The sequence below is a fragment of the Lonchura striata genome, chromosome 34 (assembly GCF_050655825.1).
Source record: "Lonchura striata isolate lonStrDom1 chromosome 34, ASM5065582v1, whole genome shotgun sequence".
Classification (NCBI taxonomy): domain Eukaryota; kingdom Metazoa; phylum Chordata; class Aves; order Passeriformes; family Estrildidae; genus Lonchura; species Lonchura striata.
This window is the reverse complement of record NC_140736.1, coordinates 5,522,190-5,546,608: the sequence shown is the minus strand read 5'-3', so window position 1 is coordinate 5,546,608 and position 24,419 is coordinate 5,522,190. Positions and strand designations below refer to the sequence as shown.

Sequence of the window (24,419 nt, the reverse complement as noted above, 5' to 3'; positions counted from 1 at the left end):
CCCTCACATTTTTCTCCTTTTTCCCCTCACATTTTCCCCTCTTTTCCCCTCACATTTTTCTCCTTTTTCCCCTCACATTTTCCCCTCTTTTCCCCTCACATTTTTCTCCTTTTTCCCCTCACATTTTCCCCTCTTTTCCCCTCACATTTCTTTCCCTTCTCCCCTCACATTTCTCTTTTCCCCTCACATTTTTCTCCTTTTTTCCCCTCACATTTTCCCCTCTTTTCCCCTCACATTTCTTTCCCTTCTCCCCTCACATTTCTCTTTTCCCCTCACATTTTTCTCCTTTTTTCCCCTCACATTTTCCCCTCTTTTCCCCTCACATTTCTTTCCCTTCTCCCCTCACATTTCTCTTTTCCCCTCACATTTTTCTCCTTTTTCCCTCACATTTTCCCCCTTTTTCCCCTCACATTTTCCCCCTTTTTCCCCTCACATTTCCCTTTTTTTCCCCCTGAGGACGTCCCGGGGCGGGCACTAAGCCCCAGCGCGTCCCTCGTTACCATGGCAACCCCAGCGTGGCACTGCCGCCATTTTAACTCCGGGCACGAGCTGCCCTTCCCGCCAACCACTTCCGCCCTTTCAGCCAATCACAACCTCCCGCCTTCCCCACGTGATTCCCGGTGCCGAACCCGGTACTGCCGCCGTTACGGACTGTACCGGAGCCCGTGACGCTCCCGCGTCCCCGGCAGCATTGGCGACACCCCTGGGGACACTTTGGGGACGCTCCGAGCAATCACAAGCCCGCCGAACCCTCCCGTTGCCATGGAAGCAACCAGAACGCCGCGGCCGCCATATTTTACATCTTGGCACCGCCGCCATCTTAACTCCGGACACAACTTCCGCCCTCTCCGCCAATCACAACCCCCCGTTTCCCCCACGTGACTCCCGGTCCGGCGGAACCCGGAAGCGCCGCCGCCGCCGCCATGGACCCCGCCGCTCCCCGTGAGTCGCGGGCGGCGCCGCGAGGGGAAATTGGTGTTCGAAAGCCCTTGGGATTCACCTTTCCTTTCCTTTTCAGCCCCGAAACGCCGCGGGCCCGCCCGCTTGGCCGACCCGCGGCCGCTGTTCGAGGACACGAGCGCGAGCGGGGCCTCGCCGGGCCGCGGCTTCGGGGCTCCGCCGCCGCCGCCTCCGGCCGCCGCCGCCGCCGCCGCCGCCTCGGCGGCGTTCGGGGCGCCCGGCGCGCTCCTGGCCGAGCCCGTGACCTCGCTGGCCGCGGCCTACGGCAGCAGCCTGGCCTCGCACGTGGAGGGGAACGTGAGCGGGGGAAAAACCGGGGATAACGGGGGGAAAAGCGGGGATAACGGGGGATAAACGGGAATAACGGGGGAAAAAAAACCGGGGATAACGGGGGGATAAGCGGGAATAACGGGGGGATAAACGGGAATAACGGGGGGATAAGCGGGAATAATGGGGGGAAACCGGGGATAACGGGGGAAAACCGGGAATAACGGGGGGAAAACGGGAATAACGGGGGAAAAACGGGGGGAAAACCGGGAATAACGGGGGGATAAACGGGAATAACGGGGGGATAAACGGGGGGAAAAACCGGGAATAACGGGGGGAAAAAAAAACGGGAATAATGGGGGGATAAACGGGAATAACGGGGGGATAAACGGGAATAACGGGGGGAAAAAACCCGGGAATAACGGGGGGATAAACGGGAATAACGGGGAAAAAAAAAACTGGGAATAACGGGGGGATAAACGGGAATAACGGGGGGAAAAAACCCGGGAATAACGGGGGGATAAACGGGAATAACGGGGGGAAAAAATCAGGAATAACGGGGGGAAAAAAATCGGGAATAACGGGGGGAAAAAAATCGGGAATAACGGGGGGAGAAACGGGAATAACGGGGGAAAAAAAATCGGGAATAACGGGGAGAAAACCGGGAATAATGGGGGGAAAAAAAACGGGAATAACGGGGGGGGAAAACCGGGAATAACGGGGGGAAACGGGGAAATAACGGGAAATAATGGGGGGAATAACGGGAAATAACGGGGAAAACGGGGGGAGAATGGGGATAAAAATGGGAAATAACGGGGGAAATAATGGGGGGGAAAATGGGAAATAATGGGAAAAAAATGGGAAATAAAGGGGAAATAATGGGAAATAAATGGGAAATAATGGGAAAAAAATGGGAAATAACGGGGGAAATAATGGGGGGGAAATGGGAAATAATGGGAAAAAAATGGGAAATAAAGGGGAAATAATGGGAAAAAAATGGGAAATAATGGGGGAGAAAATGGAAAATAAAGGGGAAATAATGGGAAAAAAATGGGAAATAATGGGGGGAAAATGGGAAATAATGGGGTAAAAAGGGGAAATAAAGGAGAAATAATGGGGGGAAATGTGAAATAATGGGAAAATAATTGGGGAGGATGGGGACAAAACCAGGAAATAATGGCAGGGGGGAAAGGGAAAAAATGGGGGGAAACCCAAAAATTGGGGGAAATGGGGAAAAAGGGGAGAAAATGGGGAAAAAATGGGGGGAAATGGGAAAAATGGAGAAAAAAAACCCAGAAAAAATAGGGGGGTAATGGAGAAAAAAAAAATCAGAAAACACGGGGAAAACCCAGTAAAGATAGGGGGGGAAATGGGAAAAAATGGAGGGAAAAAACATGAAAAAATGGGGGGAAAACAGGGGGGGAAATGGGGGAAAATACGGGGAAAATGGAAAAAAACGGGGGAAAAAAAGCCCCAGAAAAAAGGGTGAAAAACGGAAAAAATAGGGGGGAGAAATGAGAAAAAAGACCTGAAAAATGGGAAAAATAGGGGGGGAAATTGAGAAGAAAAGATCTGAAAAATGGTGAAAACATGGGGAAAATAGGGGGGAAAATGAAGAAAAAAAATCAGAAACAAATGGGACAAAAGCGGGAAAAATAGGGGGAAAATTGGGAAAAAAATCAGAAAAAAATGGGACAAAAGCGGAAAAAATAGGGGGAAAATTGGGAAAAAAATTAGAAAAAAATGGGACAAAAGCGGAAAAAATAGGGGGAAAATTGGGGAAAAAATTAGAAAAAAATGGGACAAAAGTGGGAAAAATAGGGGAAAAAATGGGAAAAAATAGGGGGAAAATTGGGAAAAAAATCAGAAAAAAATGGGACAAAAGCGGGGAAAAATAGGGGGAAAATTGGGGAAAAAAATCAGAAAAAAATGGGAGAAAAGCGGAAAAAATAGGGGAAAAATTGGGAAAAAAATCAGAAAAAAATGGGACAAAAGCGGGGAAAAATAGGGGGAAAATTGGGGAAAAAAATCAGAAAAAAATGGGAGAAAAGCGGAAAAAATAGGGGGAAAATTGGGAAAAAAATCAGAAAAAAATGGGACAAAAGCGGGAAAAATAGGGGGAAAATTGGGAAAAAAAGATCTGAAAAATGGGGAAAATAGGGGGGAAATTGGGAAAAAAATCAGAAAAAAATGGGACAAAAGCGGGGAAAATAGGGGGAAAATTGGGAAAAAAATCAGAAAAAAAATGGGACAAAAGCGGGAAAAATAGGGGGAAAATTGGGGAAAAAAATCAGAAAAAAATGGGACAAAAGTGGAAAAAATAGGGGGAAAATTGGAAAAAAAATCAGAAAAAAATGGGACAAAAGCGGGGAAAATAGGGGGAAAATTGGGAAAAAAATCAGAAAAAAATGGGAGAAAAGCGGGGAAAAATAGGGGGAAAATTGGGAAAAAAATCAGAAAAAAATGGGAAAAAAGCGGGAAAAATAGGGGAAAAAATGGGAAAAAAATCAGAAAAAAATGGGACAAAAGCGGAAAAAATAGGGGGGAAATTGGGAAAAAAATCAGAAAAAAATGGGACAAAAGCGGGGAAAAATAGGGGGAAAATTGGGAAAAAAATCAGAAAAAAAATGGGACAAAAGCGGGAAAAATAGGGGGAAAATTGGGGAAAAAAATCAGAAAAAAATGGGACAAAAGTGGAAAAAATAGGGGGAAAATTGGAAAAAAAATCAGAAAAAAATGGGACAAAAGCGGGGAAAATAGGGGGAAAATTGGGAAAAAAAGATCTGAAAAATGGGGAAAATAGGGGGGAAATTGGGAAAAAAATCAGAAAAAAATGGGACAAAAGCGGGGAAAAATTGGAGGGAAATTGGGAAAAAAAATCAGAAAAAAATGGGAGAAAAGCGAGGAAAATAGGGGGAAAATTGGGGAAAAAAATCAGAAAAAAATGGGAGAAAAGCGGAAAAAATAGGGGGAAAATTGGGAAAAAAATCAGAAAAAAATGGGACAAAAGCGGGAAAAATAGGGGGGAAATTGGGAAAAAAATCAGAAAAAAATGGGACAAAAGCAGAAAAAATAGGGGAAAAAATGGGAAAAAATAGGGGGAAAATTGGGAAAAAATGGAGAAAAAAGCCCGGAAAAAAGGGGAAGAAAGAGGGTAAAAAAGGGAAGGGGGTAAGACGCGGGCTGGACTGGTTTGGACTGGTTTGAACTGGGATTTTCCCCCAGCTGGGCCGCTGGGTGCCCGTGGGCCGCCTCAAGTATTACTTTGCCGTGGACACCGTCTACGTGGGCAGGAAACTGAGGCTGCTCGTCTTCCCCTTCGGCCACCCGGTACTGGGCAAACTGGGAGGCACTGGGAGGGGATTGGGGGCACTGGGAGGGGTTTTGGGGGGCACTGGGAGGGACTGGGAGGGGATTTGGGGTCACTGGGAGGGGTTTTGGGGTTACTGGGATGGACTGGGAGGGGGTTTGGGGTGACTGGGAGGGGTTTTGGGGGGCACTGGGAGGGACTGGGAGGGGATTTGGGGTTACTGGGAGGGACTGGGAGGGGATTGGGGGCACTGGGAGGGACTGGGAGGGGATTTGGGGTCACTGGGAGGGGATTTGGGGTTACTGGGATGGACTGGGAGGGGGGACTGGGGTCACTGGGATGGACTGGGGGGCACTGGGAGGGACTGGGAGGGGATTTGGGGTTACTGGGATGGACTGGGAGGGGATTTGGGGGGACTGGGAGGGACTGGGAGGGGGTTTGGGGTTACTGGGATGGGTTTTTGGGGTGACTGGGGGGACTGGGAGGGGATTGGGGGCACTGGGAGGGACTGGGAGGGAATTTGGGGTTACTGGGATGGGTTTTTGGGGTGACTGGGGGAACTGGGGGACACTGGGATGGACTGGGAGAAGCGTTTGATGAAATTTTGGGCTATATTGGAGTGGTTTTGGGTATTTTGGGGTGGTTTTGGGTATTTTGGGTTAGTTTTGGGTTTTTTGGGTTGGTTTTTGGGTATTTTGGGTTGGTTTGGGGGTGGTTTTGGCTATTTTGGGTTGGTTTTGGGGTGTTTTTGGGTATTTTGGGTTAGTTTTGGGTATTTTGGGTTGGTTTTGGGGTATTTTGGGTTAGTTTTGGGATGTTTTTGGCTATTTTGGGTTGGTTTTGGGGTGTTTTGGGGTATTTTGGGTTGGTTTTGGGGTGTTTTTGGGTATTTTGGGTTGGTTTTGGGGTGTTTTGGGTTGGTTTGGGGGTGGTTTTGAGTATTTTGGGTTGGTTTTGGGGTGTTTTTGGGTATTTTGGGTTAGTTTTGGGGTGTTTTTGGTTTTTTTGGGTTGGTTTTTGGGTATTTTGGGGTGTTTTGGGGTTTTTTGAGTTAGTTTTGGGATGTTTTCGGGTATTTTGGGTTGGTTTTGGGGTATTTTGGGTTGGTTTTGGGTATTTTGGGTTGGTTTTGGGGTATTTTGGCTATTTTGGGTTGGTTTGGGGGTGTTTGGGTATTTTGGGTTAGTTTTGGGGTGTTTTTGGGTATTTTGGGTTGGTTTTGGGGTATTTTGGGTTGGTTTTGGGGTGTTTTGGGTTGGTTTGGGGGTGTTTTGGGGTTTTTTGGGTTGGTTTTTGGGTATTTTGAGTATTTTGGGTTGGTTTTTGGGTATTTTGAGTATTTTGGGTTGGTTTGGGGGTGTTTTTGGGTATTTTGGGTTGGTTTTGGGATGTTTTTGGGTATTTTGGGTTGGTTTGGGGGTGTTTTTGGCTGTTTTGGGTTGGTTTTGGGGTGTTTTTGGGCATTTTGGGTTGGTTTTGGGGTGTTTTGGGGTATTTTGGGTTGGTTTGGGGGTGTTTTTGGCTGTTTTGGGTTGGTTTTGGGGTGTTTTTGGGTATTTTGGGTTTTCTGGGTTGGTTTTTGGGTATTTTGGGTTGGTTTGGGGGTGTTTTTGGTTTTTTTGGGTTGGTTTTTGGGTATTTTGGGGTGTTTTGGGGTTTTTTGGGTTGGTTTGGGGGTGGTTTTGGCTATTTTGGGTTGGTTTTGGGGTGTTTTGGGGTATTTTGGGTTAGTTTTGGGTATTTTGGGTTGGTTTTGGGGTATTTTGGGTTGGTTTTGGGGTGTTTTTGGCTATTTTGGGTTGGTTTTGGGGTGTTTTGGGGTATTTTGGGTTGGTTTTGGGGTGTTTTTGGGTATTTTGGGTTGGTTTTTGGCTATTTTGGGTTGGTTTTGGGGTGTTTTGGGGTATTTTGGGTTGGTTTTGGGGTGTTTTTGGCTGTTTTGGGTTGGTTTGGGGGTGTTTTGGGGTTTTTTGTGTTGGTTTTGGGGTGTTTTTGGGTATTTTGGGTTGGTTTTGGGGTGTTTTTGGCTGTTTTGGGTTGGTTTGGGGGTGTTTTTGGGTATTTTGGGTTGGTTTTGGGGTGTTTTTGGGTATTTTGGGTTGGTTTTGGGGTATTCTGGGTTGGTTTTGGGGTATTTTGGGTTGGTTTTGGGGTGTTTGGGTATTTTGGGTTGGTTTTGGGATGTTTTTGGGTATTTTGGGTTGGTTTTGGGGTGTTTTGGGTATTTTTGGTTGATTTTGGGGTGTTTTTGGGTATTTTGGGTTGGTTTTGGGGTGTTTTTGGCTATTTTGGGTTGGTTTTGGGGTGTTTTTGGGCATTTTGGGGTCCCTGACCCCCCTGGCCCCCCAGGACTGGCAGGTCCGGTACCAGCAGGACACTCCGGTCGCTCCTCGCTTCGATGTCAACGCCCCCGACCTCTACATCCCGGGTGGGGACCCCAAAAACCGCCCGGGCACCCCAAAAACCAACCCAGGACCCCAAAACCCCCCCCCCAGGACCCCCAAAATCCTACTCAGGACCCCCAAAACCCTCCCCAGGACCCCAAAAACCAACCCAGGACCCCAAAACCCCCCCCAGGACCCCAAAAACCAACCCAGGACCCCAAAAACTAACCCAGGACCCCCAAAATCCTACTCAGGACCCCCAAAACCCTCCCCATGACCCCAAAACCCTCCCCAGGACCCCAAAAACCAACCCAGAACCCCCAAAATCCTACTCAGGACCCCCAAAAACCAACCCAGGACCCCAAAAACCCTCCCCAGAACCCCCAAAAACCAACCCAGAACCCCCAAAATCCTACTCAGGACCCCAAAAACCAACCCAGGACCCCAAAACCCCCCCAGGACCCCCAAAATCCTACTCAGGACCCCCAAAACCCCCCTCAGGACTCCAAAAATCACAGCCAGAACCCCCCAAACACCCCCCAGGACCCCAGAACTCCCCCAGGACCCCCAAAACCCCCACCAGGACACCCAAAATCCAACTCAGGACCCTCAAACCCCCCCAAAACCCCCCCCAGGACCCCCAAAACCCCCCCAGGACACCCAAAATCCAACTCAAGACCCCCAAAAGCACCCCTAGGACCCCCAAGAACCCCCAAAATCACAACTGGGATCCCCAAAAAAAGACCCAGGACCCCCAAAAACACACCCAGGACCCCCAAAATCCAACCCAGGACCCCAAAATCCACCCTGGGACCTCCAAAATCCACCCTGGGACCCCAAAATCCACCCTGGGACCCCCAAAATCCACCCTGGGACCCCCAAAATCCAACCCAGGACCCCCAAAATCCACCCTGGGACCCCAAAATCCAACCCAGGACCCACAAAATCCAACCTGGGAGCCCAAAATCCACCCTGGGACCCCCAAATCCAACCCAGGACCCCCAAAATCCACCCTGGGACCTCCAAAATCCACCCTGGGACCCCAAAATCCACCCTGGGACCCCAAAATCCAACCCAGGACCCCCAAAATCCACCCTGGGACCCCAAAATCCACCCTGAGACCCCCAAAATCCAACCCAGGACCCCCAAAATCCAACCCAGGACCCCCAAAACCTCAAAAAACTTCTCAAAATTCCCCCAACTTTTCCTCAAAAATTCCTACAATCCTCCTCAAATTGTTCAAAATCTCCCGAATTTCCCCCCAAACCCCCTGAAACCCCCAAAATTCCAACAGATCCCCAAAATTCCCCCATAAAATTCCCAAATTTCTCCCTCGCAGCCATGGCCTTCCTCACCTACATCCTCCTGGCTGGCCTCGCTTTGGGCACACAAAACAGGTACAAAAATCCCTTTTTTTCCCCAAGAAATCCTTTTTTTCCTCCAAAAATCCCTTTTTTTAAAAAATAAAAATCCTTTTTATTCCCAAAAATCCCTTTTTGTTCCTCAAAAATGCCTTTTTCCCCAAAAAAAGCCCTTTATTCCTCCCATAAATACTTTTTTCCCCCCCAAAAAAAATTTTTTTTATCCCCCAAAATCCCCTTTTTTCCTCCCAAAAATCCATTTTTTTCCCCTAAAAATCCCTTCCCTCCCCCCAAATTTTTCCCTCTAAACCCTCGCCCCTTTATCCACTGCCTCAAATCCTGAAATGTTGGGATATAATGTCCAGATTTTATCTGAGCAAATTCCCAGGAATTTCAGCAACCCCAAAACTTCAAATCCCGCCAAAAAAAAAAAAAAAACATACCAAAAACTCCTAAAAAATCTCAAAAAAATAACCCTAAAAAACCCCCCAAAATGCCCAAAAACCCCAATTTTTTTGCCATTTTTTACCAGGTTTTTTTACCATTTTTTTGCCGGTTTTTTCACCATTTTTTCACCTTTTTTCCCCCGGTTTTTTTCCCGATGTTTCTCCCCCCAAATCCTGAATTTTTTTGGGGTGAAATTCCAGGTTTTCCCCGGACAGCCTGGGGCTGGTGGAACCCTGAGCAAATATCCGGGACTTCCATCAGTCCCAAATAAACCCCAAAACCCTCCAAAATCCCCCCAAAAAACCCAAAACCGTCATAAAACCCCCCAAAATTCCCACAAAAACCTCAAAAAAAATCTCAAAAAAACCCCCAAAAAAACCCCTATAAAAAACCCAAAAAATGCCAAAAAAATCTGATTTTTTCGCCGTTTTTTTGCCGTTTTTTGCCGTTTTTTCGCCGTTTTTTCACCTTTTTTCCCCCGTTTTTTTTCCCGATGTTTCTCCCCCCAAATCCTGAATTTTTTGGGGTGAAATTCCAGGTTTTCCCCGGGCAGCCTGGGGCTTGGGTGGAACCCTGAGCAAATATCCGGGACTTCCATCAGTCCCAAATAAACCCCAAAACCCTCCAAAATCCCCCCAAAAAAACCCAAAACCGTCATAAAACCCCCCAAAATTCCCACAAAAACCTCAAAAAAAAATCTCAAAAAAACCCCCAAAAAAACCCCTATAAAAAACCCAAAAAATGCCAAAAAAATCTGATTTTTTCGCCGTTTTTTTGCCGTTTTTTGCCGTTTTTTCGCCGTTTTTTCACCTTTTTTCCCCCGTTTTTTTTCCCGATGTTTCTCCCCCCAAATCCTGAATTTTTTGGGGTGAAATTCCAGGTTTTCCCCGGGCAGCCTGGGGCTTGGGTGGAACCCTGAGCAAATATCCGGGACTTCCATCAGTCCCAAATAAACCCCAAAACCCTCCAAAATCCCCCCAAAAAAACCCAAAACCGTCATAAAACCCCCCAAAATTCCCACAAAAACCTCAAAAAAAAATCTCAAAAAAACCCCCAAAAAACCCCTATAAAAAACCCAAAAAATGCCCAAAAAAATCTGATTTTTTCGCCGTTTTTTCGCCGTTTTTCGCCGTTTTTTGCCGTTTTTTCACCTTTTTTCCCCCGGTTTTTTTTCCCGATGTTTCTCCCCCCAAATCCTGGATTTTTTTGGGGTGAAATTCCAGGTTTTCCCCGGACAGCCTGGGGCTGGTGGAACCCTGAGCAAATATCCGGGACTTCCATCAGTCCCAAATAAACCCCAAAACCCTCCAAAATCCCCCCAAAAAAACCCAAAACCGTCATAAAACCCCCCAAAATTCCCACAAAAACCTCAAAAAAAATCTCAAAAAAAACCCCAAAAAAACCCCTAAAAAAACCCAAAAAATGCCCAAAAAATCTGATTTTTTTGCCGTTTTTTCGACGTTTTTTTGCCGTTTTTTGCCGTTTTTTCGCCGTTTTTTCGCCGTTTTTTCCCCCGGTTTTTTTCCCGATGTTTCTCCCCCAAAATCCTGAATTTTTTTGGGGTGAAATTCCAGGTTTTCCCCGGACAGCCTGGGGCTGGTGGAACTCTGAGCAAAGGTCCGGGACTTTCATCACTCCCAAAAAACCTCTCAATAAACCCCAAAACACCTGAAAAAAATCCCCAAAAATTTTGAAAAAAAGCCCCCAAAACCTCCAAAATCCACCCCAAAAAACCAAAAAAATAAAAAAAAAATCAAACAAAAATCTCAGAAAATCCCTAAATAAACCCCAAAAAATACCCAAAAAAATCTGATTTTTTCGCCGTTTTTTCGCCGTTTTTTGCCGTTTTTTCGCCGTTTTTTCACCTTTTTTCCCCCGGTTTTTTTCCCGATGTTTCTCCCCCCAAATCCTGGATTTTTTTGGGGTGAAATTCCAGGTTTTCCCCGGACAGCCTGGGGCTGGTGGAATCCTGAGCAAATATCCGGGACTTCCATCAGTCCCAAATAAACCCCAAAACCCTCCAAAATCCCCCCAAAAAACCCAAAACCGTCATAAAACCCCCCAAAATTCCCACAAAAACCTCAAAAAAAATCTCAAAAAAAACCCCAAAAAACCCCCAAAAAATGCCAAAAAAATCTGATTTTTTCGCCGTTTTTTGGCCGTTTTTTGGCCGTTTTTTGCCGTTTTTTCGCCGTTTTTTCACCTTTTTTCCCCCGGTTTTTTTCCCGATGTTTCTCCCCCCAAATCCTGGATTTTTTTGGGGTGAAATTCCAGGTTTTCCCCGGACAGCCTGGGGCTGGTGGCCAGCTCGGCGCTGGCCTGGCTGCTGCTGGAGGTGCTGAGCGTCCTGCTGAGCCTCTACCTGGTCACCGTCAGCACCGACCTCACCCCCATCGACCTCCTGGCCTTCGCCGGCTACAAATACGTGGGGTACGGAGCCAAAATCCCCCTTTTTCACCCCAAAAATCCCTCCCCGCCAGCCCCAAAAAAAAAACCCTCAAAATGGTCACAAATTCACCCAAAATCGCTGTAAAAATCCCATTGGAAACGTCCCGATTGCCTCCAAAATGTTTGTTACCAAAAATTCAAATAACATTCAAAATAAAGAAATAGCAAAATTCAAAATAAAATCCCCAAAATGCCTCGAATTGCCCCAAATTTGGTGGATTTACTCCAAAAATTTATTAAAAAACAAATTAAAAATGCCCCCAAACGGCCGCAAATTCACCCAAAATCGCTGTAAAAATCCCATTCGAAATGTCCCGATTGCCTCCAAAACATCCCATAGCGACGCAGCAAAATTCAAAATAAAATCCCCAAAATGCCTCAAATTGCCCCAAATTTGGTGGATTTAACCCAAAAATTAAAAAAAAACAAATTTAAAATGCCCCCAAATGGTCACAAATTCACCAAAAATCGCTGTAAAAATCCCGTTTGAAATGTCCCGATTGCCTCCAAAATGTTTGTTGCCAACCCACTAAAATTCAAAATAAAATACCCAAAATGCCTCGAATTGCCCCAAATTTGGTGGATTTACCCCAAAAATTTAAAAAAAACAAATTAAAAATGCCCCCAAATGGTCACAAATTCACCCAAAATCGCTGTAAAAATCCCGTTGGAAATGTCCCGATTGCCTCCAAAATGTTTGTTATCGACACAGCAAAATTCAAAATAAAATCCCCAAAATGCCTCGAATTGCCCCAAATTTGGTGGATTTACCCCAAAAATTTAAAAAAAAACAAATTAAAAATGCCCCCAAACGGCCGCAAATTCACCCAAAATCGCTGTAAAAATCCCGTTGGAAATGTCCCGATTGCCTCCAAAATGTTTGTTACCAACTCAGCAAAATTCAAAATTAAATACCCAAAATGCCTCGAATTGCCCCAAATTTGGTGGATTTGCCCCAAAAATTTATTAAAAAACAAATTAAAAATGCCCCAAACGGTCACAAATTCACCCAAAATCATTGGTTTCCAATTGAAACCCTAAAGTAAGGCTGCTGTAAAAAAAAAATCCCGTTGGAAAATGCCTCGAATTGCCCCAAATTTGGTGGATTTGCCCCAAAAATTTAAAAAAAAACAAACTAAAAATGCCCCCAAACGGTCGCAAATTCACCCAAAATCGCTGTAAAAATCCCATTCGAAACGTCCCGATTGCCTCCAAAATGTTTGTTACCAAAAATTCAAATAACATTCAAAATAAAAAAATAGCAAAATTCAAAATAAAATCCCCAAAATGCCTCGAATTGCCCCAAATTTGGTGGATTTACCCCAAAAATTTATTAAAAAACAAATTAAAAATGCCCCCAAACGGTCACAAATTCACCCAAAATCGCTGTAAAAATCCCATTTGAAATGTCCCGATTGCCTCCAAAATGTTTGTTACCAAAAATTCAAATAACATTCAAAATAAAAAAATAGCAAAATTCAAAATAAAATCCCCAAAATGCCTCAAATTGCCCCAAATTTGGTGGTTTTACCCCCAAAAAAAAAAAAAAAGCATTGAAATGCCCCAAAATCTCCACAAATTCACCCAAAATCCGGCTCGAAATGTCCTGAGTCCCTCCAAAAAATCCTTTCCCAACCCAGCAACATTTTAAAAAATCTTCAAAATGCCCCAAATTTGGTGAAATCTCACAATTTTGGGTGAAATCCCACAGATTTGGGGTGAAATCTCACAATTTTGGGTAAAATCACACAGATTTGGGGTGAAACCTCACAATTTTGGGTAAAATCCCACAGATTTGGGGTGAAATCTCACAATTTTGGGTAAAATCCCACAGATTTGGGGTGAAATCTCACAATTTTGGGTAAAATCCCACAGATTTGGGGTGAAATCTCACAATTTTGGGTAAAATCCCACAGATTTGGGGTGAAATCTCACAATTTTGGGTAAAATCCCACAGATTTGGGGTGAAACCTCACAATTTTGGGTAAAATCCCACAGATTTGGGGTGAAATCTCACAATTTTTGGTAAAATCACACAGATTTGGGGTGAAATTCTGTGGTTTAGGGGTGAAGTCTCAAAATTTTGGGGTGAAATCCCAGAATTTTAGGTAAAATCCCACATTTTTTGGTAAAATCCCACATTTTTTGGTAAAATCCCACAATTCGGATAAAATCCCACAATTTTGAGATGAAATCCTCTGCTTTTGGGATGAAATCCCACAATTTGAGGTGAGATCCCCTAACTTTGAAGTGAAATCCCATAATTTTGAGGTAAAATATCACAATTTGGGGTAAAATATCACAATTTTGGGCAAAATCCCACCATTTTGGGTAAAATAACACAATTTTGGGTGAAATCCTGTAATTTTGGGGTGAAATCCCACCATTTTGGGTAAAATACCACAATTTTGGGTGATATGAGACAGTTTTGGGTAAAATACCACAATTTTGGTGTAAAATCCCACCATTTTGGGTAAAATCCCACCATTTTGGGTGATATGAGACAGTTTTGGGTAAAATCGCACAATTTTGGGTAAAATCGCACAGTTTTGGGTAAAATCCCACAGTTTTGGGCAAAATAACACAATTTTGGGTAAAATAACACAATTTTGGGGTGAAATCCTGTAATTTTGGGGTAAAATACCACAATTTTGGGTGATATGAGACAGTTTTGGGTAAAATATCACAATTTTGGGTAAAATCCTACAGTTTTGGCTAAAATCCCTTAATTTTGGGTTGAAATCCCGCAATTTTGGGTTGAAATCCCGCAATTTTGGGGTAAAATCCCCAATTTTGGGGTAAAATCCCCAATTTTGGGGTAAAACCCCGTAACTTTGGGGTAAAACCCCACTTTTTTGGGCTAAAATCCCACTTTTTTGGGGTGGAAATCTCCGCTTTTGAGGTGAAATCCCAGAACTGGGGTAAACCCCCCCAATTTTGGGGTAAAATCCCCAATTTTGGGGTAAAATCCCCAATTTTGGGGTAAAACCCCGTAACTTTGGGGTAAAATCCCACTTTTTTGGGTTAAAATCCCACAATTTTCGGGTGGAAATCTCCGCTTTTGAGGTGAAATCCCAGAACTGGGGTAAACCCCCCCAATTTTGGGGTAAAATCCCCAATTTTGGGGTAAAACCCCGTAACTTTGGGGTAAAATCCCACTTTTTTGGGCTAAAATCCCACAATTTTCAGGTGGAAATCTCCGCTTTTGAGGCGAAATCCCAGAAGTGGGGTAAACCCCCCCAATTTTGGGGTAAAATCCCCAATTTTGGGGTAAAACCCCGTAACTTTGGGGTAAAATCCCACAATTTTTGGGTGGAAATCTCCACTTTTGAGGCGAAATCCCAGAACTGGGGTAAACCCCCCCAATTTTGGGGTAAAATCCCCAATTTTGGGGTAAAACCCCGTAACTTTGGGGTAAAATCCCACTTTTTTGGGCTAAAATCCCACTTTTTTGGGGTGGAAATCTCCGCTTTTGAGGTGAAATCCCAGAAGTGGGGTAAACCCCCCAAATTTTGGGGTGAAATCCCCAATTTTTGCCGTTTTTAGGATGATTGTGGGGCTGCTGGCCGGGCTGCTGCTGGGCAGGGCCGGGTACTACGCGGCGCTGAGCTGGTGCTGCCTCAGCATCTTCATCTTCATGGTGAGTTTTTGGGGAGTTTTGGGGCTTTTTGGGGAATTTTGGAATTTTTGGGGGCATTTTTCAGGTTTTTTGGGGGATTCGGGGTCTTTAGGATTGGCAGAATTCCCAGGAATTTGCTCCGGATTTGCAGGAATTCCCCAAAATTTCATTTTCGGGACGCTGCTCGGGTAGGGTTTGGTGAGGCCTCCTCTGAGTTTTGGGGCTGATTTTGACTCTTTTTCCTGGGATTTTTATGGGATTTTGGGGTTTTTTGGGGGATTTTGGGACCTGAGGGGTTGATCCCAACATTCCAAATCCCAAATTTTCCTGGAATTCTCCCCAGATCTGGAGGCTGAGGCTGAAGCTGCTCCGGGATGCCTCAACCGAGGGGGTTTAGGGGCAGATTTTGAGTGTTTTAAATGGGATTTTTGTGGGAATTTTGGGATTTAAGGACCCGAGGGGTCGATCCCAGCATTCCAAATCCGGAATTTTCCCGGAATTCCCGCAGATCCGGACGCTGAGGCTGAAGCTGCTCTGGGATGCCTCAACCGAGGGGGTTTAGGGGCAGATTTTGGGTGTCTTTAATGGGATTTTTGTGGGAATTTTGGGATTTGAGGACCTGGAAAACCTTAATTCCAACATTCCAAATCCGGAATTTCCCGGAATTCCCGCAGATCCGGAGGCTGAGGCTGAAGCTGCTCTGGGATGCCTCAACCGAGGGGGTTTAGGGGCAGATTTTGAGTGTTTTAAATGGGATTTTTATGGGAATTTTGGGATTTTAAGACCCGAGGGGTCGATCCCACCATTCCAAATCCGGAATTTTCCCGGAATTCCCGCAGATCCGGACGCTGAGGCTGAAGCTGCTGTCCGAGGCGGCGGCCGAGGGCGTTTATGGGCTGATTTTGAGTATTTTAAATGGGATTTTTGTGGGAATTTTGGGATTTTAGGACCCGAGGGGTCGATCCCAACATTCCAAATCCGGAATTTTCCCGGAATTCCTGCAGATCCGGATGCTGAGGCTGAAGCTGCTCCGGGATGCCTCAACCGAGGGGGTTTAGGGGCAGATTTTGGGTGTCTTTAATGGGATTTTTGTGGGAATTTTGGGATTTGAGGACCCGAGGGGTCGATCCCACCATTCCAAATCTGGATTTTCCCAGAATTCCCGCAGATCCGGACGCTGAGGCTGAAGCTGCTCTGGGATGCCTCAACCGAGGGGGTTTAGGGGCCGATTTTGAGTGTTTTAAATGGGATTTTTATGGGAATTTGGAGGTTTTTGGGGGATTTTAAGACCCGAGGGGTCGATCCCACCATTCCAAATGCGGAATTTTCCCGGAATTCCCGCAGATCCAGACGCTGAGGCTGAAGCTGATCCGGGATGCCTCAACCGAGGGGGTTTAGGGGCAGATTTTGGGTGTCTTTAATGGGATTTTTGTGGGAATTTTGGGATTTAAGGACCCGAGGGGTCGATCCCAATATTCCAAATGCAGATTTTCCTGGAATTCCCGCAGATCCGGACGCTGAGGCTGAAGCTGCTCCGGGATGCCTCAACCGAGGGGACTTTGGGGCAGATTTTGGGTGTCTTTACTGGGATTTTAATGGGATTTTTGTGGGAATTTTGGGATTTGAGGACCCGAGGGGTCGATCCCAATATTCCAAATGCAGATTTTCCTGGAATTCCCGCAGATCCGGACGCTGAGGCTGAAGCTGCTCCGGGATGCCTCAACCGAGGGAGTTTAGGGGCAGATTTTGGGTGTCTTTAATCGGATTTTTGTGGGAATTTTGGGATTTGAGGACCCGAGGGGTCGATCCCACCATTCCAAATCCAGAATTTTCCCGGAATTCCCGCAGATCCGGACGCTGAGGCTGAAGCTGCTGTCGGAGGCGGCGGCCAAGGGAGTTTATGGGCTGATTTTGGGTGTTTTAAATGGGATTTTTTTGGGAATTTTGGGATTTGAGGACCTGGAAAACCTTAATTCCAATATTCCAAATCCGGAATTTTCCCGGAATTCCCGCAGATCCGGACGCTGAGGCTGAAGCTGCTGTCCGAGGCGGCGGCCGAGGGCGTTCCGGTGCGCGGCGCCAAGAACCAGCTGCGCATGTACCTGACCATGGCCATCGCCGCCGCCCAGCCGCTCTTCATGTACTGGCTCACCTTCCACCTGCTCCGGTGAGACCCAGAATTCCCGGGAAAAACCCGGAATTCCCGGGAAAATCCTGGAATTCCCGGGCGTCCCCCAAAAAAATCCCCGCTGTTTTTAGCGGCTTCAATAAATGGAATTTTGAAGGAGTTTTGGGGATTTTTTGGGGGGTTTGGATGTTGGGAGACACCCCGAGACTCAGAATTCCCGGGAAAATCCCGGAATTCCCGGGAAAAATCCCAGAATTCTGGGGTGTCCCCCAAAAAATCCCTGTTGTCTCTAGCGGCTTCAATAAACGGAATTTTGAAGGAGTTTTGGTGGTTTTTTTGGGGGGTTTGGGGATGTTGGGAGACACCCCGAGACTCAGAATTCCTGGGAAAATCCTGGAATTCCTGGGAAAAATCCCGGAGTTTCCAGGTGTCCCCCAAAAAAATCCCCGTTGTTTTTAGCGGCTTCAATAAACGGAATTTTGAAGGAGTTTTGGGGGGTTTTTTGGGTGGTTTGGATGTTGGGAGACCCCCTTCCCCACCCAAGACTCAGAATTCCCAGGAAAATCCCGGAATTCCCGGGAAAAATCCTGGAATTCCTGGGAAAAATCCTGGAATTTCACAGTTTTGCATAAAAAGAGGGCTGCGGTTTATGGGGGTTTCACTAAAGGGAATTTTGAAGAATTTTTGGGGATTTTTTGGGGGGTTTGGATGTTGGGAGACACCCCGTGACAGAATTCCCAGAAAAATCCCAGAATTCCCAGGAAAAATCCCGGAATTCCTGGGAAAAATCCCGGAGTTCCCGGGCGTCCCCCAAAAAAATCCCCGCTGTTTTTAGTGGCTTCAATAAATGGAATTTTGAAGGAGTTTTGGGGATTTTTTGGGGGTTTGGGGATGTTGGGAGACACCCCGAGACTCAGAATTCCCGGGAAAATCCTGGAATTCCTGGGAAAAATCCCGGAATTCCCGGGCGTCCCCCAAAAAAATCCCCGCTGTTTTTAGCGGCTTCAATAAACGGAATTTTGAGGGAGTTTTGGGGATTTTTTTGGGGGGGTTTGGGGATGTTGGGAGACACCCCGTGACAGAATTCCCAGAAAAATCCTGGAATTCCTGGGAAAAATCCTGGAATTTCACCGTTTTCCGTAAAAAGAGGGCTGCGGTTTATGGGGGTTTCACTAAAGGGAATTTTGAAGGATTTTTGGGGATTTTTTTGGGGGGTTTGGATGTTGGGAGACACCCCGAGACTCAGAATTCCCGGGAAAATCCCGGAATTCCCGGGAAAAATCCCAGAATTCTGGGGTGTCCCCCAAAAAATCCCTGTTGTCTCTAGCAGCTTCAATAAACGGAATTTTGAAGGAGTTTTCGGTGTCTTTACGTTGATTTTGGGGGGGAATTTTGGGAGGAATTTTGAGGGTTTATCCCAATTTTTGGAAGGTTTCGATACTGGAAAAACCCAAATTCTCAGGGGAAAAAATCCCCAAATCCTGGAGAATTCCCCCCAAAAATCCCACTGGGGGCCTTAAGCAGTGCCAGGGAAGGGTTTGGAGTCGGTGCTCCCAAATTTGGGGAATTTTGGGGGAATTTTGGGGGTCTCACACCAATTTTTTCCCAATTTCCCCCCTTTTTCCTCCATTTTCCCTCATTTTCCCTCCATTTTCCCCAATTTCCCCCATTTTATTCTCAATTTTCCCTCATTTTTCCCAATTTCCCCCTTTTTTCCTCCATTTTCCCATATTTTCCTCTGATTTCTCCAAATTTTTCCTCCATTTTTCCCAATTTCCATTTTACCCTTAATTTTCCCTCCATTTTTCCCAATTTCCTCCATTTATTCCCCATTTTCCCAATTTTCCTCAATTTTCCCTCATTTTCCTGATTTCCCCCATTTTTTCCCCCCATTTTCCCACAATTTTCCCCATTTTTCCTCCATTTATTCCCCATTTTTCCCAATTTCCCATATTTCCCCCATTTATTCCCCATTTTCCCCAATTTCCCATATTTTTCCCCATTTATTCCCCATTTTTCCCAATTTTCCCCCACTTTTCCCTCATTTTCCCCCATTTATTCCCCATTTCCCCCTCAATTTTCCCTCATTTTCCCGATTTCTCCAATTTTTTCCTCAATTTTTTCCAATTTCCTCCGTTTTTCCTCAATTTTCCCTCATTTCCCTCCATTTATTCCCCATTGTTCCCAATTTTCCTCAATTTTCCCTCATTTTCCTGATTTCCCCCATTTTTCCCTCAATTTTCCCTCATTTTCCCCATTTTTCCTCCATTTATTCCCCATTTTTCCCATTTATTCCCCATTTTTCCCAATTTTCCCCCATTTTCTTCCATTTATTCCCAATTTCCCCCAATTTCCCCCATTTTCCCACAATTTTCCCCATTTTTCCTCCATTTATTCCCCATTTTTCCCATTTATTCCCCATTTTTCCCAATTTTCCCCCATTTTCCTCCATTTTTTCCCAATTTTCCCCCATTTTCCCCCATTTTTCCCAATTCCCCCCATTTTTATTCCCCATTTTTCCCCAATTTCCCCCATTTATTCCCCATTTTTCCCCAATTTCCCCCATTTTTATTCCCCATTTCCCCCAATTTTCCCCATTCCCATTTTTTTTTACGGAATTCCCCACCCAAACCCCCCGGAATTCCCCCAAAAAACCCACTCGGAATTGCGAAATTAAGAATTTTTATAACAAATCCTCGGAGCGTGAAGAATTCCGGCTTTTTTTTTGGTTTTTTCGGGAATCCCAAAATCCTGAGAGAATTCCCAGCCGGATTCAGAAACAAAAAAATTCCCGGGATTTTCTTCTTTTTTTTCCTTTTTTTTTTGTTGTTATTTTGTCCTTTTTTTGTTTTTTTTTACCAAAAAAAGTCTCGGATCCAACACCGGAAAAACAAAAAAAAAAAAAAAACTAAAATCCTTGGAAAAATCTCCCAAAAATTAAAAAACAAAAAAAAATTTAAAATTCCACCTGAAAATAAATTTTTTTCATTCCCCCACCAAAAAAAAAAAAAAAAAAAAAAAATCCTCCAAAATAAATAAATAAATACTGAAATAAATAAATATTTGAATAAATACATAAATAAATACGTAAATCTTTACAAATTTTTTAAAAATTAAAAAATAAAAAAAATCCAAAAATATCCCAGAAAGTCCTCAAAAAATTCCAGAAAAAATAAGAATAAAGTAAAATAAAATATGAATAAAATAAAAAAAAAGTAAAATAAAATAAAGCAAATTAAAATTAATAAAATTAAATTAAATTTACAAAGTAAATAACGTAAAGTAAAATAGAATGAAATAAAAATTAATGAAATAACATAAGAGAAAGTAAAATAAAAAATAAAATAAAATAAATTTTTAAAATAAAATAAAAATATCAAAATAAAATGAATTAAAATAAAATAAATTAAATTAAAATATAAAAATTAAAGTAAAATAATATAAAATATAAAAATAAAATAAAATAAAATAAATAAAAATAAAATAAAATATAAAAATTAAAATAAAATAAAATTTTTAAAATAAAATAAAATTTTTAAAATAAAATATAAATATGAAAATAAAATGAATTAAAATAAAATAAATTAAATTAAAATATAAAAATTAAAGTAAAATAAAATATAAAAATTAAAATAAAATAAATTTAAAAAATTAAAATAAAATAAATTAAAGTAAAATAAAATATAAAAATTAAAATAAAATAAATTTAAAAAATTAAAATAAAATAATTTAAAGTAAAATAAAATATAAAAATTAAATTAAAATAAAATAAAATATAAAAATTAAAATAAATTAAATAAAAATAAAACAAAATATATAAATTAAATTAAAATAAAATAGAAAAATTAAAATAAAATAATTAAAAGAAATTCAATTCAAAGCAAACCAAAGGGAACCGAAGCCGCCTGTGGGAGGGGCGGCTCGGGGGGATCCGAAATTCCCGCAGGAAAAATTCCCGCTGGAAAAATTCCCGCCGGAAAAATTCCCGCTGGAAAAATTCCCGCCGGAAAAATTCCCGCAGGAAAAATTCCCGCAGGAAATTCCCGCCGGCGTCCGTGGACGAGGAGCTTAAAAAAATAACTCTGAGGCCCCTGGGCCTAAAAACGGCGCCGGCGGCACCGGACGGAACCTCCAGGAGCTCCGGAACCTTCTGGAACGGCCCCGGAGCGACGAGGAGTCCTTGGGAGCCACCGGAACCTTCCGGAATCTTCTGGAACCTTCCGGAACGGCAAAGAGTCCTTGGGAGTCACCAGAACCTTCTGGAAGCTCCTGGAATCTTCTGGAACCACCCCGGAGCGGTGAAGAGTCCTTGAGAGCCACCAGAACCTTCTGGAACCTTCCGGAATGGCCCCGGAGCGGTGAAGAGTCCTTGGGAGCCACCGGAACCTTCTGGAACCTTCTGGAACGGCCCCGGAGCGACGAAGAGTCCTTGAGAGCCACCGGAAGCTCCTGGAACCTTCCAGAACCGCCCCGGAGCAGCGAAGAGTCCTTGGGAGCCACCGGAACCTTCCAGAACCTTCCGGAACCTTCTGGAACCGCCCTGGAGCGGTGAAGAGTCCTTGGGAGCCACCAGAACCTTCCAGAACCTTCTGGAACCTTCCGGAACCTTCTGAACGGCCCCGGAGTGGTGAAGAGTCCTTGGGAGCCACCAGAACCTTCCAGAACCTTCCGGAACCTTCTGGAACGGCCCCGGAGCAGCGAAGAGTCCTTGAGAGCCACCGGAACCTTCTGGAAGCTCCCGGAAGCTTCTGGAATCTTCTGGAATGGCCCCCGGAGCGACGAAGAGTCCTTGAGAGCCACCGGAACCTTCTGGAAGCTCCCGGAAGCTTCTGGAATCTTCTGGAACGGCCCCCAGAGCGACGAAGAGTCCTTGAGAGCCACCGGAACCTTCTGGAAGCTCCCGGAAGCTTCCGGAACCTTCCAGAACGGCCCCGGAGCAACAAAGAGTCCTTGAGAGCCACCAGAACCTTCTGGAAGCTCCTGGAGACACCGGAACCTTCCAGAACCTTCCAGAATGGCCCCAGAGCGGCAAAGAGTCCTTGAAAGCCACTGGAACCTTCTGGAACCTTCTGGAATCTTCTGGAACAGCCCCGGAGCGGTGAAGAGTCCTTGAGAGCCACTGGAACCTTCTGGAACCTTCTGGAACGGCCCTGGAGCGCCGCAGAGTCCTTGGGAGCTCCTGGAACCTTCTGGAATGGCCCCAGAGCCGCGCTGAGGCCCCGGGGAGCTCTTGGAACCTTCTGGAACCTCCACAGAATCCCTGGGGCACCACAGAAACCTTCTGGAGTTTTCTGGAACCCCGGAGATCTGCAGATTCCCTGGGGAGCTCCTGGAACCTTCCAGAACCTTCCGGAACCCCGGGGGAGCCAGAGGGGCCTGGGAGCACTGCCGGAGGTTCTGGAGGAATTCGGGATGTTCTGGAGAAGTTCTGGAGGTGTTCCAGAGGTTTTTGGATGGTTCTGGAAGCCTTGGATGGATCCAGACAGGTCCTTGGAGCAGTTCTGGAGGTCCTGGAGGAGTTTTGGATGTGCTGGAGGTTCTGGAGAAGTTCTGGAGAAGTTCCAGAGGTTCTGGATGGTTCTGGAGGCCTGGGGGGGGAGACAGAAGTGTCCCTGAAGAGGTTCTGGAGGAGTTTGGGATGTTCTGGAGAAGTTCTGGAGGAGTTCCAGAGATTTTTGGATGGTTCTGGAAGCCTTGGATGGATCCAGACGGGTCCTTGGAGCAGTTCTGGAGGTCCTGGAGGAGTTTTGGATGTGCTGGAGGTTCTGGAGGAGTTCCAGAGATTTTTGGATGGTTCTGGAAGCCTTGGATGGATCCAGACAGGTCCTTGGAGCAGTTCTGGAGGTCCTGGAGGAGTTTTGGATGTGCTGGAGGTTCTGGAGAAGTTCTGGAGGAGTTACGGAGATTTTTGGATGGTTCTGGAAGCCTTGGATGGATCCAGACGGGTCCTTGGAGCAGTTCTGGAGGTCCTGGAGGAGTTTTGGATGTGCTGGAGGTTCTGGAGAAGTTCTGGAGGAGTTCCAGAGGTTCTGGATGGTTCTGGAGGCCTGGGGGGGGAGACAGAAGTGTCCCTGAAGAGGTTCTGGAGGAGTTTGGGATGTTCTGGAGAAGTTCTGGAGGAGTTCCAGAGGTTCTGGATGGTTCTGGAAGCCTTGGATGGATCCAGACAGGTCCTTGGAGCAGTTCTGGAGGTCCTGGAGGAGTTTTGGATGTGCTGGAGGTTCTGGAGAAGTTCTGGAGGAGTTCCAGAGGTTCTGGATGGTTCTGGAAGCCTTGGATGGATCCAGACGGGTCCTTGGAGCAGTTCTGGAGGTCCTGGAGGAGTTTTGGATGTGCTGGAGGTTCTGGAGAAGTTCTGGAGGAGTTCCAGAGGTTCTGGATGGTTCTGGAGGCCTCGGGGGGGAGACAGAAGTGTCCCTGAAGAGGTTCTGGAGGAGTTTGGGATGTTCTGGAGAAGTTCCAGAGGTTCTGGAAGGTTCTGGAAGCCTTGGGATGGATCCAGACGGGTCCTTGGAGCAGTTCTGGAGGATCTGAAGTAGTTCTGGAGGGTCTGGAGAAGTCCTAAAGGAATTCTGGAGAAGTTCTGGAGGAGTTCCAGAGGTTCTGGATGGTTCTGGAAGCCTTGGGATGGATCCAGATGGGTCCTTGGTGCAGTTCTGGAGGTTCTGGAGAAGTTCTGGAGGTTCTGGAAGCCTTGGGATGGATCCAGAGGGGGCCTGGGAGCGCTGCCGGAGGTTCCAGAGGAGTTCTGGAGGGGTTGGACTGACTCCAGAAGGGTCCTTGGAGAAGTTCCGGAGGTTCTGGAGGAGTTGGAAGGACTCCAGAAGGGTCCTTGGAGTGGTTCTGGATCTCCTGGATCAATTCTGGATTCATTTTGGGTTTCCTGGACCAAATCTGGGCCGATCCTGGACCAATCCAGGACCTCCTGGAACAAATCTGGATTAATTTTGGGTTTCCAGGACCAATCCAGGAGCTCCAGGACCACTCCAAGACCAAATCTGGACCAATCCAGGACCTCCAGAACCAATCCAGGTCCAATCCAGGACCAAATCTGGACCAATCCAGGACAAAACCAGGACATCCAGAACCAATTTTGGATCTTCAGAACCGACCCAGGACCAATTCTGGATCTCAAGGACCTCCAGAACAAATCCAGGACCCATTCTGGATCTCCAGGCCCACTCCAGGATCTCCAGGCCCAATTCTGGATCTCCAGGCTCTCCAGGCCCAATTCTGGATCTCCAGGCCCACTCCAGGCCCAGTTCTGGATCTCCAGGATCTCCAGGCCCAGTTCTGGATCTCCAGGCTGTCCAGGCTGTCCATGATCTCCATGATCTCCAGGGTCTCCATGATCTCCAGGATCTCCATGATCTCCAGGATCTCCAGGCTCTCCAGGTTCTCCAGGCTCAGTTCTGGATCTCCATGATCTCCATGATCTCCAGGCTGTCCAGGCTGTCCAGGCTGTCCAGGCTCTCCATGATCTCCAGGCTCTCCA

The 24,419-nt window shown here is 45.6% G+C and overlaps 2 protein-coding genes across 6 annotated transcripts; one reads left to right on the top strand and one right to left on the bottom strand.

Moving 5' to 3' along the window:
• The first annotated feature begins 908 nt into the window (after positions 1-908).
• On the top strand, positions 909-19,952 carry YIF1B (Yip1 interacting factor homolog B, membrane trafficking protein). 5 transcript variants are annotated; one of them, XM_085564788.1, is made up of 8 exons: positions 909-942; positions 1,019-1,257; positions 4,453-4,557; positions 6,887-6,965; positions 8,261-8,318; positions 11,004-11,159; positions 14,724-14,817; positions 19,603-19,952. In XM_085564788.1, exons 1-8 carry the CDS (start codon positions 924-926, stop codon positions 19,834-19,836), a joined length of 984 nt encoding a protein of 327 aa, XP_085420914.1. In that variant the 5' UTR covers positions 909-923; the 3' UTR covers positions 19,837-19,952. The 5 variants fall into 5 exon arrangements, with proteins under 5 accessions (XP_085420914.1, XP_085420915.1, XP_085420916.1 ...); XM_085564789.1 differs by lacking the exon at positions 19,603-19,952 and adding an exon at positions 16,812-18,279; XM_085564790.1 differs by lacking the exon at positions 19,603-19,952 and adding an exon at positions 15,636-16,617.
• Positions 19,590-24,292, bottom strand: LOC144247695 (uncharacterized). The gene is made up of 3 exons (XM_085564737.1): positions 24,084-24,292; positions 22,492-23,776; positions 19,590-22,369 (listed from the first exon to the last, which is right to left on the bottom strand). The coding sequence occupies exons 1-3, from the start codon at positions 24,290-24,292 to the stop codon at positions 20,993-20,995; spliced, it is 2,871 nt and encodes a 956-aa protein (XP_085420863.1). The 3' UTR covers positions 19,590-20,992.
• Between the last annotated feature and the right edge of the window lie 127 nt (positions 24,293-24,419).

Coding starts and splice junctions, on each gene's coding strand:
- YIF1B (XM_085564788.1), top strand. Junction 4,558..6,886: donor TCTTCCCCTTCGGCCACCCG/GTACTGGGCAAA, acceptor CTGGCCCCCCAG/GACTGGCAGGTCCGGTACCA. Junction 14,818..19,602: donor TCAGCATCTTCATCTTCATG/GTGAGTTTTTGG, acceptor TGCGAAATTAAG/AATTTTTATAACAAATCCTC.
- LOC144247695 (XM_085564737.1), bottom strand. CDS start 24,292: ATGGAGATCCTGGAGATCATGGAGACCCTGGAGATCATGGAGATCATG. Junction 23,777..24,083: donor GGCCTGGAGATCCAGAATGG/GTCCTGGATTTG, acceptor GAATTGATCCAG/GAGATCCAGAACCACTCCAA. Junction 22,370..22,491: donor CCTCCAGAACCATCCAGAAC/CTCTGGAACTTC, acceptor CCATCCAAAAAC/CTCTGGAACACCTCCAGAAC.